Source organism: Electrona antarctica, assembly GCF_951216825.1.
Source record: "Electrona antarctica genome assembly, chromosome: 1".
NCBI classification, from domain to species: Eukaryota; Metazoa; Chordata; class Actinopteri; order Myctophiformes; family Myctophidae; genus Electrona; species Electrona antarctica.
The window spans coordinates 50,267,469-50,281,844 of record NC_136806.1 but is presented as its reverse complement, the minus strand read 5'-3'; the positions used below and the strand labels follow the sequence as shown (position 1 = coordinate 50,281,844).

At 41.8% G+C, this 14,376-nt stretch overlaps 1 protein-coding gene across 5 annotated transcripts in view; it reads left to right on the top strand.

Annotated features, from left to right (window-relative positions):
• Positions 1-14,376, top strand: part of znf185 (zinc finger protein 185 with LIM domain) — a 37,146-nt gene that overhangs the window by 19,005 nt on the left and 3,765 nt on the right. For all 5 annotated transcript variants that reach the window (XM_079510490.1, XM_079510489.1, XM_079510487.1 and 2 more), the window contains 12 exons: positions 377-544; positions 1,834-1,884; positions 2,259-2,330; positions 2,516-2,587; positions 3,586-3,663; positions 4,385-4,450; positions 5,541-5,672; positions 7,759-7,884; positions 8,910-8,948; positions 11,112-11,186; positions 11,305-11,379; positions 11,488-11,553. In XM_079510490.1, the coding sequence (XP_079366616.1) occupies positions 377-544; positions 1,834-1,884; positions 2,259-2,330; positions 2,516-2,587; positions 3,586-3,663; positions 4,385-4,450; positions 5,541-5,672; positions 7,759-7,884; positions 8,910-8,948; positions 11,112-11,186; positions 11,305-11,379; positions 11,488-11,553 (1,020 nt within the window). The remainder of the gene's footprint in view (positions 1-376; positions 545-1,833; positions 1,885-2,258; positions 2,331-2,515; positions 2,588-3,585; positions 3,664-4,384; positions 4,451-5,540; positions 5,673-7,758; positions 7,885-8,909; positions 8,949-11,111; positions 11,187-11,304; positions 11,380-11,487; positions 11,554-14,376) is intronic.

Here is a 14,376-nt window from a genome sequence, read left to right as displayed (position 1 = left end):
TACGTCCGGCCGGGGAAACTCCCCCTGTCAGGTGAAAAGAAGCAGCTTGGACTACTCGTGCATAGAAGGAAGCATGATCAGTCTGCTGTCCCCCCAGGTTGGCAGAGGAAGAGTAGTGCTCAGGATTACATTAGATAATTTACACTGGGTGAAAAAAATGGGTTGCAAAATCGATAAATATTATAGTAAAAAAAAAAAGAACCACACCAAGGGAGCTAATGAAGTACTGTCACCTCATAAACACATGAAAAACTGGAAAAAAAATATACAAAAATCATGGCACTCCATCTTTAAGTAAAAATGTGAGTACTTTTTTACACCACTGAAACTAACTAGTATAACTATAATGTCTTATGTGTTCAATCATCCCCTTCAGCCTAAGCAGTGAACAATCGTTCAACGATGACACATCAGACAACACAACAGCGCACACAGAGGACACGACACCGCGCCAAGACGACGCCACACCGTGTATGGACTACACAACACTGCACACGGACGACACAGCTCCACACACGGACGACACGGCCGAAGACACACAGAGGTACAGGGAGATGACATGGTAGCTGGGTTCATGATTTCATAGTATCGGCCCGGGCGGCTGGCGTATAGCCGCCTGGGCACCTAGGCTGGTAATCCAGCCTGACAGCGTGTTGCGGGTTCGAGTCCCGATCCACGCCGACCTTTGAGGTGTGTCACTCCCCATCTCTCCCCCACATTTCTTGTCATTCTACTGTTGTTCTATCAATAAAGGCAGAAAAAAGCTACAAAAATATCTTAAATAAATACAATTATAATTACATACTGTATCTGTGATGACCATCTTTGTCAAAGAATCACACATTTAGAGTTCAGACATAGAATGGATTATATATATATATATATATATATATATATATATATATATATATATATATATATATGACTAATGAATATTAATTATGACAGTTTCTACTGTCTTAAACAATTCCACAGGGAGGATGGATGGATGAAACCATCCTCTCTGGATGGTTATCCATCCTCTCAGGCTGGATCAACAGCAGCTCGGAGTATGAAAACCAAAACATTCACATGAGCTCTCACAGTCCCCAAGCCTAGGTACACAACAAATCTCACAATGAATGGTGATGCGCTGTGGTGTAGAAGTATAGCGGGCCAAGCATAGAGCCCTGGGGACCCCGATCAACCAAGTATCTATAGGCTTTCAGTGGCTAAACGGAGAACGGCACACACTTGCTAAGATGGATGGATGGCTTATGTGCTGTAATGAGTATTGATTGTAATGTGTGTATTGATCAGGACCAGCGATCGCCTGGGGTGAAGCAAGAGAAAATAAACAATGCATTAAAACCCTGTTTTTTTTTGGCCGGGCTACAGTGTCATTTTGCCAGAGACACTCTGAGAGTTTGGCCCTCCGCTCCCCATCCGTGTTTGTATTTACCATTCCGAGCACAAAATGTCTTCCAAAAATTTACGTATTTGGCCGCGGACTCCCATCTGAAAATATGTTGTTCCAGGGATCCCCCCCCCCCCCCCCCCCCCAGATGATGAGTTAAAATGTTTGTTGTGAAAGAATACATATTCCGAGAATTGCACACATTTTCACGATTCTTCTAAAATCGCAGATCTACAAGCTCATAGCGTGGCAGTCGGTGCCGCGCTATGAGCTTGTAGATCTGCTATTTTTCAACAGCTGAAGTAAAATAATATATTAATATTATAGTTAAAGTGGGGAGTCTGGAGAGTCAATGTGACCACATAACAATCCCTCTGACACATGACGAGGGGCTTGCTAACAATAGAGGGTGAAATAAGTGTGAAATTGTTTTTCAGCTTGGCTGATCCATTTGATCCATACCCGATAGGGAGAACATCCCCCAACAGGTAATCATATTGGATTGGTAAGCTGTGACTGTGTTTCGCAGCCGGCCTGATTCCTATCCGTGTGGCATGTTGCATGCATAATGCAGCGTTTTCTGATTGGGAGACACTTTGCCTCTATTACGGGTTTCTGTGACCTGCTGCAGTTTCTCTCTGAGTTGTTATTATTATTTATTATACTGTACCCTCTGCCTTTGCCACTGATACCTAGCATGGCGCTATCTCTAATGTGACAGTTGCTTCAGTTTTCTCGACCCATTACCAGCCCTTCTAAACTGTGATCAGTAATAACTCATGACATGCCACCTATCAACACCACCAGAAGAAGATATGCATTTATTGTCATGCAAAACCTTGACTCTGCTCTCCGCATGCAGCTCCGCAGATCTCACCCCGCACACACCCCGCGACGAAGAGGAAGAGGAACATCCCAGCCCACAAATAATGAGGTGAGGTTTAGTTAAGTAAATAACGTCTCTGTGCAAACTGAGAGCTCATATTGCCTTAAGTGGTGTTTATTATAAAATCTGTGGATGGAATAATAGCGGTGACTCACAAAAACAACATGGCACTGAATGCGGCACAAGTTCAACCAATGTGTTTTTAATGTTTTGTGTATGTGTGCTTCACGTAGCATGAGTGGCATCGATGATGCGTTGGACTCCCTGGCCGAGGACGTCATCCCCATCGACACTGACACTGAACGGTATTACAGACAGTCTCAGTCTCTGGTGCATAGTGGTGTTGAGGGTGTCTGAGTTGTCTGTCTGTGGTGGGGAAAAGTAGTCAAATGTTTTACTTGTGTGAAAGTAGCAATACTGTAATGTAGAACTACTCTGTTCTGTTTGTAGAAGACAATCGTTGCTTCGTGAATCGCCTATGCACTCTCCCATAGGCGCTGCACTCGCTCGATTCACTTAACAAACTAGAATTTGTAGAAGAGAATCTTAACTTCGTGAACTTGGGCTATTTTTCAAATGGCCCAAATGTATATAGGGCTGAAGTGGTTACTGTATGTTTTCTTGTTTTGTGATGATAATCCAAATCTACAAAGTAACTAAGGACTTTGAGTAACTAATGTTTTCAAATAATTGCAGTGGAGTATAAAAGACAAGTTCATACATATTTGCCTCTGAGATGTAGTGGAGTAGAAGTAAAAGTATTGGAAATTAGTTACTTTCCACCACTGCTGACTGACTGGAGCAAATCCACGGTCTCAAACTTCACTAAATTGCTGTTTTTTTTTTGGTTTGTTCCGCCTGGTCTGTCAAGAAGTTCTGCATCACCGACCAACTCCACTTAGAACGGCCACGCAATTATTACATCATCGCACCATGGCAATTAATTTGAGACAATCTAAATGATTTTGCATAATCTTTTCCATGTTGCAAAGTGAATTTACATTTTCAAAAATAGACGATGCGAGCGTAGATCATCCATTTCCACTATAAAAAAGTGACTTTTATATTAATAAATATGGACAATTTTTGAAAGTATATTATTTATTTTGAGTATTGGCACCAGTCATTGTCGGTAATTTCTTTGTATATTTAATATAAGTTATTTGTCGATTATCTGCCCTGTGCTATATTTGTGTTTTAGAAAGGTTTATTTTTATTATTATACTGTATGTTCAGTGTCAAAAACATAGCAACCAAAATGTCCTGATGGTGACAACCCACCCTCCACTGTGTGTCTCTCCAGTCTCAATAGCGAGCGCTCCTGGTCCCGTACGTGGGAGTCGGGCGTCCCAGAACACACCACTGCCACTGTAGAGGAGAGGTGATGATGACACACTTTGGGTTCACCCCCCTCCCCCGCCCCCTCTGCCGCAGTATACACAGACACACTATATACGGTCCACACAAACATGGGTTTTCAACAGCATTTGCTACTCTGGTTTTTGAGCGGTGCATAACCGCTCCAATGAACAGCTATGTGTGTCTGTCCGTATGTCTATTTGAGTATGGATGTGTGTGTGTCCGTAAACTCCGTATGTCAATTTGAGTGTGGACAGCTGCAATACCGCTGGGTGACCTAAAATGGCACTGTGGTGTGATTTTTGCATGTGAATACCGGTAATAATATTTTGAGAGAGGACTTCCGTTTGGTCCAGGGGAAAAAAAATAGTTGATGCATTCAAATGTGGCTGTATCTAACAAAAATGCTGTGCTTCTTGCCAAATGATATCCCTGCTCTTTACTGGCAATACAATGCTTGAAAACTAGATTATTATGTTTTTGGCCCAGCTCATGAATGTAGCCTGTGATAGTGTAATTGGTCTAACTATGATGGACCCACTCCACAGTGACACAATAGTGGTGGTCCCCAGGTTGCTCTTAGTCACGTTGGTGGTCCCTGGGTCAAAATGAGTTGAAAACCCCTGCACACAAAGACACACAGACTCTACATTCTACGGTTCACTTCTTCATTCATCTGCCTCCCATTCTCCCATGTCTTCACTGCACTAAAAGCCTTTTACTGTATGTTCTTCCCCTCTCAGCCCAGCACCCAGTGCACCTGCAGGCCATGTGGAAGAACAACGCACAGTGGTCACGTTTGAGATAAAGTAAGTCACCTCAGTATTTAAAAGTAGTGGTGGAAGTCTGGAAGAAGTACTCAACAATATATATAGATGTATTTTTCTGCAAGTAAATACCACCATGTAGAAAAACCGTTGTGCAGAATATCCCATTTGGGCACGGTCACACAGCACTTTTATTCTACCTCTGAGGGCGGATTCTGCCAGTGCATTTCAATTGGAATTTTATTTTTTGAGAAATCTGCAAATAGCAGCAAACCGCTCCATTCCCATTGAAATGCAATGGCAGAATCCACCCTCAGAGGTAGAATAAAAGTCCCGTGCCCTTTCACAAGTTTCCACAATGTATACAGTAATTAAAACCCTGACAAATTACGGTAGTTTTCACATAATTTTTCAATACGTTTTCAAATAAAGGTACAATCTTTGCATGTGAGATGTCATGTAGAAGTAAAGGTAATAACGATTTAATATAACGTGTTTGTTGCATTTAACATTGGAACGTTACAATTTGTACTTCTGTTTGCCTTATAGGCTTCGTAATCACAACTTGCACAGGGCAGATATGACAAATAACTTAAATATACAAAGAAAATGTAAGAAATCACTGACACATTTAATTTATTTCAAAACGTACAAAATGGCTTACAACAGCAACACAAGTAAGCTTGTAGATCTGTTATTACTGCTATTTTTTTATTTAAAAAAAAAAAATTGTACGGACATTTACAATTATGCAAAAAATAATTGCGATTAGGCGATTATGTAATTGTGACATGCCTATAAGTACATGTACTTACTACTTAGTTTACCTTGCGCCACTGTTAAAAAAGTGGCGCAAGTTCAAGTTATTTTAAACTATGAGCTTGTAGATCTGCTATTTTTGGAAAAGAATTGAAAACGTGTGAAAATCTTTGAATATGTATTCTTTCACAGCAAATGTTTTTAACTCAAATATTTGCTTCTGGGGAGTCCCTGGCTGGAACAACATATTTTCAGATTTTTGGGGTCCTTGACATGAAATAGTTAGAGAACCACTACTGTGTGATGGGTTGATGTTGAGAACCACTGTGTGGTGGATTGGTGTTGAGCTCATGTTTTGTTTTGTGGTCTTCAGATCCTCAGAGAGCGACTCCCCGTGGGACCGCTGGACGTCGCCTACCGTGTACGCAGTCGCTCCTTCCAGCCAGGAGGAGGAAGAGGAGGGCGATGAAGATGAGCAGGAGCCAGAGGGGGAGGAGAAAAAAATGTAAGAAATCACTGACACATTTAATTTATTTAAAAACGTACAAAATGGCTTACAACAGCAACACAAGTAAGCTTGTAGATCTGTTATTACTGCTATTTTTGATTTTAAAAAAAAAATTGTACGGACATTTACAATTATGCAAAAAATAATTGCGATTAGGCGATTATGTAATTGTGACATGCCTATAAGTACATGTACTTACTACTTAGTTTACCTTGCGCCACTGTTAAAAAGCCCCCACAGGTTCATATCGGCTATCAGTGTTGATTTTGACAGCAAATTTAGATTTTAGTTTGTCATAATAATAATAATAATAATAATAGCTTGAATTTATATAGCGCCTTTCATGAACCCAAGGACGCTTTACAAAATGTACCAACAACAATCAAAAACTATATGCCATAAGCCTGAGAGAATAAGTGTCTTTTCAAGGCAGCCTTAAAAGAGTCCATGGCGAATCTCTATTGGAAGAGAGTAACTCCACAGGGTGGGGGGGCTGCCACACTGAACGCTCTGTCCCGAAGGTTCGCTTGACTGCCTTGGGGACAGAGAGGAGGTCCAAATTTGTGGACCGCAGGTTCCTTGTCACAGGAGGTTTATGGAGGAGGCCTGAGAGGTACTGTGGAGCCAGGGCTTTTTGACATTTATAGTCTTTTGAATAGTTTTCATTTAGTTTTAGTCACATTTTTGTCACCTGGAATGTTTTAGTGTTAGTCTAGTTTTAGGCGACTAAACATCATACGATTTTAGTCAACTAAATCTACGGTTTATTTAGTCAACTAAAATGTATTTTGGGGGGCCTTGAGGCCGTCGTAATGTCTGATTTTTAGACTAGCTGAAAATAGCCGATCTACAAGCTCACAACGCTCGTAGATCGGCTATTTTCAGCATGCAACCAAGTCTAAAATGACTTGTGTCTTTTACTTATACTGGATCTCTTGTGCACAAGTCCTTTCCTAACATTTTAGTGTAGTTTCTATTTGTTGACGAAATTGTCAATACATTTAGTTGTAGTCGACAAAATCAACACTGCCACACAAACCCTTGTTCACTATGACGAGGTCACCAGGCTTTCATAGCGCGAACACTCAACTCGCCGAGCCAGAAGGAATTGTGCAGTGACGGCCCGGGGGTGTGCTGCTGCTGCTGCTGCTGCAAAAACACAATACAAAATGGGTCATCTGCAGCGTATATCCGTTAACACTTTCCCTTTTACAAGCTCGCTAAACAAAATGTGCTCGCGGCAATTTACAATGTCCAGGCTGTTTGTTTGCTAATGCTACCGTGATGGAGATGATCTCATGCTTGTCAGTGGTGGAAAAAGTACTCGCAAGTAAAAGTATCGATACTGCAGCGTAGAAATACTCCGTTACAATACAAGTGCAAGTCTGGAAGTTTCCGCGAGTAAAAGTACAAAATAATTGGCTTCAAAATGTACTTAAAGTACCAAAAGTAAAAAAATAGTAGTCATTATGCAGATGTCCCATTTGACAAGCTTTAAATTCAAATGTATTACAATCTTTTGAAAATAGCAGATCTACAAGCTCACAATGTGTCTCATCGCGACACATTGTGAGCCCTACTGTGATAAGATCTCATGTTTTCTAACCCTACAGTGATGTAAGATCTCATGTTTTCTAACCCTACAGTGATAAGATCTCATGTTTTCTAACCCTACTGTGATAAGATCTCATGTTTTCTAACCCTACAGTGATGTAAGATCTCATGTTTTCTAACCCTACAGTGATGTAAGATCTCATAACCCATTAACATCTGGAACGCATCTGTGTCGCCTTAGCTTTTAACCACTTTAACCATTATTTTAAACTATGAGCTTGTAGATCTGCTATTTTTGGGAAAAAAATTAAAACGTGTGAAAACATTTGAATATGTATTCTTGCACAGCAAATGTTTTTAACTCAAATATTTGCTTCTGGGGAGTCCCTGGCTGGAACAACATATTTTCAGATTTTTGGGGTCCTTGACATGAAATAGTTAGAGAACCACTACTGTGTGATGGGTTGATGTTGAGAACCACTGTGTGGTGGATTGATGTTGAGCTCATGTTTTGTTTTGTGGTCTTCAGATCCTCAGAGAGCGACTCCCCGTGGGACCGTTGGACGTCGCCTACCGTGTACGCAGTCGCTCCTTCCAGCCAGGAGGAGGAAGAGGAGGGCGATGAAGATGAGCAGGAGCCAGAGGGGGAGGAGAGGTACATTTTGCCGCAGTATCTCGGCCTTGTTAGGTGGAGATTAAAGCACATTTCTTTATAGAGGTTGGCAAAAAAAAATCGATTCATGGATATATCGCGATTTTTTTTTATGCCACAATATTAAAATCGAATCGTAAAGTTCAGAATGGATTGTCAGAAAGACTGACTGACGTTATCTGGCTGCATTGAACAAGTGTATTATTGAACCTTTCATGGTCTAAATTGTTTAGAATAGTTTTAAAATGTTCTAGTATTATAAAAGCAAAGTAACTCAAAACTCGCAATAAATCGCAATATCGGATCGCAATATATTTAAGAATCACAATATAAATCCAATCAGCACCCTAGGTATCGATATCATATCGAATCGGGAGGTAAGTGAATCGTCTCACCTATAATTATTTATATCGTTGCTGTCGGCCAGAAACCTTATCTCCATAGTTCAACTTTGAACAGACAGAGCTAGAGGAGGGAGGGGGAAAGGAACGGAGGAGAGAGGTAGGTGGAGGGTTGGAGAAAGAAAGAGGATAAAGAAAAAAGGCTACACACTCATAGCCACGATGCAAACATTTATTTTAAAAAGGAAGGGAGAGAGGGGGAGGGGGAGGGAGGGAGAGATGACACAGGTAATGTTTACCATTAGCAGGGATTGGAATACACAGTCAAATCCTCAGTGGCAATGCATCCATTTGTAACTCTACGAGGGTGCACAAACGGGCCCTGAGGGGTCCATTATTTGTACACCCTCCATAAGAGGTGAATGAGCATTTTTCGGCGTAGGAGGAGGGTTTAGGCGAGCGAGAGGAAAGCCCCGAGGTACGAGAGGTAAACAAAACCACACCCTGGTTCGATTAAAAAAAACGGGAAAGACTGAATGACTGTCTCTGGTATGGAGGGAGGCGCTCAATGTGCTGATGAAGGAAGAGAGAGAGAGGAGCCCTCTGGTACATTGATTGAGTCCAGGTTATTGACTGGGGCAGGCTCTTTGTAAAAGTGGAATAAAAGTTTATTTTCCTTCCTCCCAGGGAGACACACCACAGCGACCTGGAGCCAGTTATGGATCGGTGAGTTTGTGATCTTGTTAACCTTAAGAGCACAGCGTGGGTTTTTATAACAGCCACTGTGTCAATCACATTTGACTGTTGACTCCTGCTGAATCTTTTGCGTTCGTCAAGGATGTCTCCTGTGTGTTATACAATATGGGTTTTGCATATAAATCAAAATAATAATTAATCAAAGATAATAATTATAATGCATAAGACAAATAAATACATTTTCTACAGTATAAATTGCTCTTCTTGATTCAAGTGTGCTAAATATCAATTCAGCAAGTCTTTCAAGAATCTTCCGGATTCTTGAATGATTTTCTGAATTGCCACACTTTAAATTAATCTACTGCACTTGGCTCTCAGCTGGTTCCGCATTGGGAATTTGGGATTTGCACTAGACTGTGAAATCAGAACCCCAAATATCAGGACATATTACTGTATTCCTACTTTGAAAACCATGCCTTGTGAACCACTTGGGGGTCCAAGATTCTTTATTGTTACTTGTATATGAGACTATGAGTACACAGGATTACAATTATTAGTTTTTGGCTCTACAACATTGTATCAGCAGTAACATCAACAAATAATAAAGAATAGCAAATGGAAGGTAAAGAAAAGTAGTGTACATTAGTCATAGTACGCACAGAGGGGAGCTTGCAGGTGCTGTGCAACTGTGTGCGTGTGTGCTGGGGGGGGGGGGGGGGTGGAAAGTAACTAAATACATTTACTTAAGTACTGTACTTAAGTACAATTTTGAAGTATTTGTACTTTACTTGAGTATTTCCAATTTCCAATACTTTTACTTCTACTCCACTAAATCTCGGATCCAGATTTGTAGATTTTATACAAGCTCTCAATGTGAGCTTGTCCTCCCCTTCTCTGCTCCCTCCATTCCGAGTACAAAACCCTGATGCTACTGTAGCCTTCAAAGCAACCACAAGTATGGCACCCCCATATGTTGCAAGTCTGATCGGACCCAGTACAAACCCTCCCGCGCACTCCGATCAACCAACGCAGGGAGGCTGGAAGTACCTTCGCTAAAAACGCCGGGACAACGTTCCACATGTCCCAAACTCTTCTCCCTTCTGGCTCCAAAACTATGCATTGCAATCAGAACTGCAGACTGACTCCCAATCTTCTGCCGTAGTCTGAAAACCCACCTCTTCAGACTCCATCTTAGCCCGTAGCACTTGCCCTAGCCTCGACAACCTTACAGGCGTATGCATAGGCTCAACTTATGTAACTTTTATTGTATGTAGACATGGCACACTATAGTGTTTACGCATAGTTTCATTATATAGATATTCCACTATTGGGTTCTTAGCTTATATGATTCATGATGACAAATTTTATGTATTTGATGTATTAACATGTTTTTTGTTCTTGCTTCTTTTTGTTCTCTGGATTAAATGCCTAAAATGTAAATTGTAATTGTAAATTGCTATATGTGAAATGGGACATTCTGCACAATGAGTACTTCTGCTTTTACTCGACATTTCGACATTGCAATATTGATACTTCTACTCTACTTCTACTCTAGTAAAACATACGACTACTTTTTCCCACCACCTGAACTGGTCTTACCCCTTTCCCTTCAGAATGCGTTAATGTTCCTATAGTCTTTGTGGTTCATAATGGAGGCGTCTTAGGTGTTGGCCCGGTTTACAGAGAGATATTTAGGCCAAAGCCCTGTGGGAACAACAGCTGTACGTGCTTCACACTGAGGCAGCGTGGATCTAAGGTTACCATTGCACACCTGTTGTCCACCAGGCCTGTGTGTGTGTGTGTACTATCGACCTCCCAATCAACTGCGTTACTGATCTGAGCGAACGATGAGCTCTTCCCTCCCATTATCTTTCAATTTGCCCTCATTTCCTTCCTTTCTTCTAATCGCCAGCTCCGTTCCAGTCCCCCGATGTCAAATTAATGATGTGTGTTAGCGTTGTCCTTTTGATGTCAAATCACAGCCCGTTAAGAAGCGCCCTGGTAACGATTGACGGGTGGGGTGGCGTGGGGTGCAGGAGGGGGGTGATTAACTCCAGCCCACGTTGGTTTGACTGAAGTGGAGGTCCTTTTGTTCCGACATGTGCTTAAAGTGTCTGGCTGGTGTCAGTGGTTGACGGATGACATTACGATGCACTGCTCTCACTCTCACTCTCTCTCTGTCTGTTTCTCCAGGTATCAGACCTATTCCAGCGCCACAGACGTCGAGGAAACCCCTCGTGTTGAAACGCCAGAACCTGAGTCCAAAAAGTGTGTGTTTTTTTTTAAAGGCTGACAATAATTATGTGGCGTTGAGCTGATTATTATTATTATTATTATGTTTATCTGTCTGTGATCTATGAATCCATGTCGCTCATCTCTCTTCTAGGGGATGTGTGTTTGTTAAGGAGTATGTCGACGCCGGTGAGCTGTCCCTACATAACGCCAGAGACCAGGAAGGAAGGTAAACACATTTGAATCACAGCAGCAACAATAATAATAATACTGTAATCTACACTACGGGAGTTTTTATCACTGCAAATGAATCACTGGTTGTTCTTTTTGTCTGTAGCGGATCTGAATATCTGACATCAAGCTCCTCCTCCTCCTCCTACAGCAGACCTTCTAACTACTCCAGGTACACACACACACACACACACACACACTCACACACACACACACACACACACACACACACACAGAGAGAGTAAGACCATCATCCAAAATCAATCGGAGATCTCTGCCTACCAATAATAGTGACATCTAAATTCCATATAGGGCAAACTTTGTTGTCGTTTTAGGTTTTTTTTCACCGCCGTCCTAGCATTTTAATAGCGCTTTCCAATGCGCTTTCCAATGTGCACTATTTCAGCCATTCTCACACACGTCCACACACTGCTGGTGGAAGAAACCATGCAAGGCCACCAACTTGCTTAGGGGTTCAGTCTATTGCAAAAGGACACTTTGGTCCTCATTCACAACGGCGTTTACGCTCATAAAGTGACGTTACGTGAGCGGAGCGTGAGCGGACAGGCATTTACGTGGATTCCCACATTACGTGGGAATTCATGAACTTGAACGTGAACTTGACGGTGACGTTGTTTGGTCGGAAACTCCGCTAAAAGCTGCGCCAGCTCAGAGGATCGTGTACTGCTGGCGTAGATTTATTCAGAAGGCTTTAGTCTTCATGCTGACTCAATTAAAAGTCCCCAAATCTCAGATAAAATATGTGTCCAAAACATTGGTCAGCACATAAAAAAATGATAGCTTATATAAAAGCCAAGTATCACTTGTATGCCTAAATGCATGCATTCTAGAGGCAGGTTAGCCCATACAGAAACTGCCCCTGCAAGCCCGACACCTTTTTATTTATTTATTAGGATATTTCTAGCATGCGCGATTGCGCTGCTCACTTGACAGCTTTCTACTCGCAGTGCAACGCGTTGTGAGCTTGTAGATCGGCTCTCGCGGACTCGCGCAGCATGTTAAAAAACAAACTCACAATTATAATAAGAACATACACTTATCTGCATTCTGCACTGTACGAATCCAACGTTGTTTAGTGTAGTAATGCCTGCAGTAGGCCTATTGAAATTGTTAAGTTACGGAGCTCCTTTGAGTCAGTCTGACTGTCGGTGTGCGTGTGTGTGTGTGTGTGTGTGTGTGTGTGTGTGTGTGTGTGTGGGGGGGGGGGGGGCAGCATGCTGCCGCTGAACAGTCCAATCTGGATGAAATTCACATTTAAAAATGAATACAACGGCGCGGTGAGCCCGGCCCGGACAGGACAGATGATTTCTATGGTTCACAGACATGCCGGTCTGACAGACAGACAGCAGTCACCAGGGCTAATTAGCCCTATAAAAAAAATAGAAGTCCACATTATTGCATCAGCACGTGCAATTCGGCCAGTCATAGTTTTAAGCCAGTGCACCTTAATTAATTATAATATGGGGAACTTATTGCTAGGCTGTAGGCTACTACATTGATAGATATCATCATGAGATCAATCAAGTTTGGTGCCAAATGTCCCGCTAATCATTTTAATATGACGACATCATGAAATGAACCTGCACTTAGGCTGACAAAGAGGATCTGACGAGGAGGCTACCCGCCGTATATGGTTCAGAACAAATCCATTCTCCACATGGCATTCAGACAGATGACAGTGAGATGCTATTAATCTATTCCCCGCATGAATCAATGCAGCTGATAATCGGATATCTATTTTACCTCTGCAGGCGAGTGTGCAATTGTTTTTATAACCCTGCAGTGCATTCATCAGTAAGGGCTTTTATCATTGCCGAGTTGTAATATCGCATTTGGTCGTGTGGTGAACAGTACAAATTAACTTCTTTCTCATTATGTGAAAGTAACTCTAACATCAGTTAACTTATTAACGTTCTGACATTTAACAAGGAGTGAAGCAATGCGTGCCAAGTTGGCAAGTTTCGTTTATAATTATATACATAACTCGCGCTGTTTGCTTGAAGATCTGTCCGTGCAGAGACCCGCCTGTCAAAATTAACTGCTCTACAAGCTCACCGCGGCTGTTGTATATAATTTAAAGGCCGGTGCAGGCTATGATGACGTATTTCGATATTTCCTGTTGCCTTATATGGTGTGGGATGGGCGTTCTAACCAGGCGACACCAGGCGAATCGCTTGGGAAAAATGCGGAAAGGCTACACTCTGCGATCTGCACAAATGAAGTGATTACACCAGCTTCCCTGAATAAGACGGGAGCAAATCGCAGCGTGATCGGACAGAGAAATACGATGATATTTAGTATCTGTATACGCTTCCGTTACACTCTGGCGTATTTCTCCTTTGTGAATGAGGACCTTGGACACTAACCCAGGAGGAGCCGGGATCCAACCGGGAATCTTCTGTTTGCCAAGCAAACGGAAGTCTACCTGCTGAGCCACTGCCTAGGGCTGTCACCATTACACATTGAAGTTGGCGATTAATTGTCACACTAACAATTGCGATTAAGGATTTAATTGTGTTTTTTGCATTGAACATTGGAACGTTAACAATTTAGGCTTCGTAATCACAAATTGCACAGGGCAGATATGACACATAACTTAAATATACAAAGAAATCACTGACTAAGGAAATGTGTTCTTTCCAAATAATGCACAAAGTAGCAGAAATATGTTGATCTACAAGCTTATAACATGTGTTGTAAGCTTCTGATCTGCTATTTCTGCTATTTTTGAAAAATGTTTGAAAATGTATAGACATCATGTTTAAACATGGAAACGATTGACAGTTATGCAAAAATACACCCCCAATACATTGAAGTTAGATTTCCCCAGATGTATCGTTAGGTGGAGTTCTCTGATCGTCTGGCTATACCAGTGGTTTTCAACCGTTTTGATACCAGGGCCCATTATTTATTCAGCATTTGAGCCACGAACCACCATTTGATGACATTTAGCCTCGGACCCAAAACTAAAGAA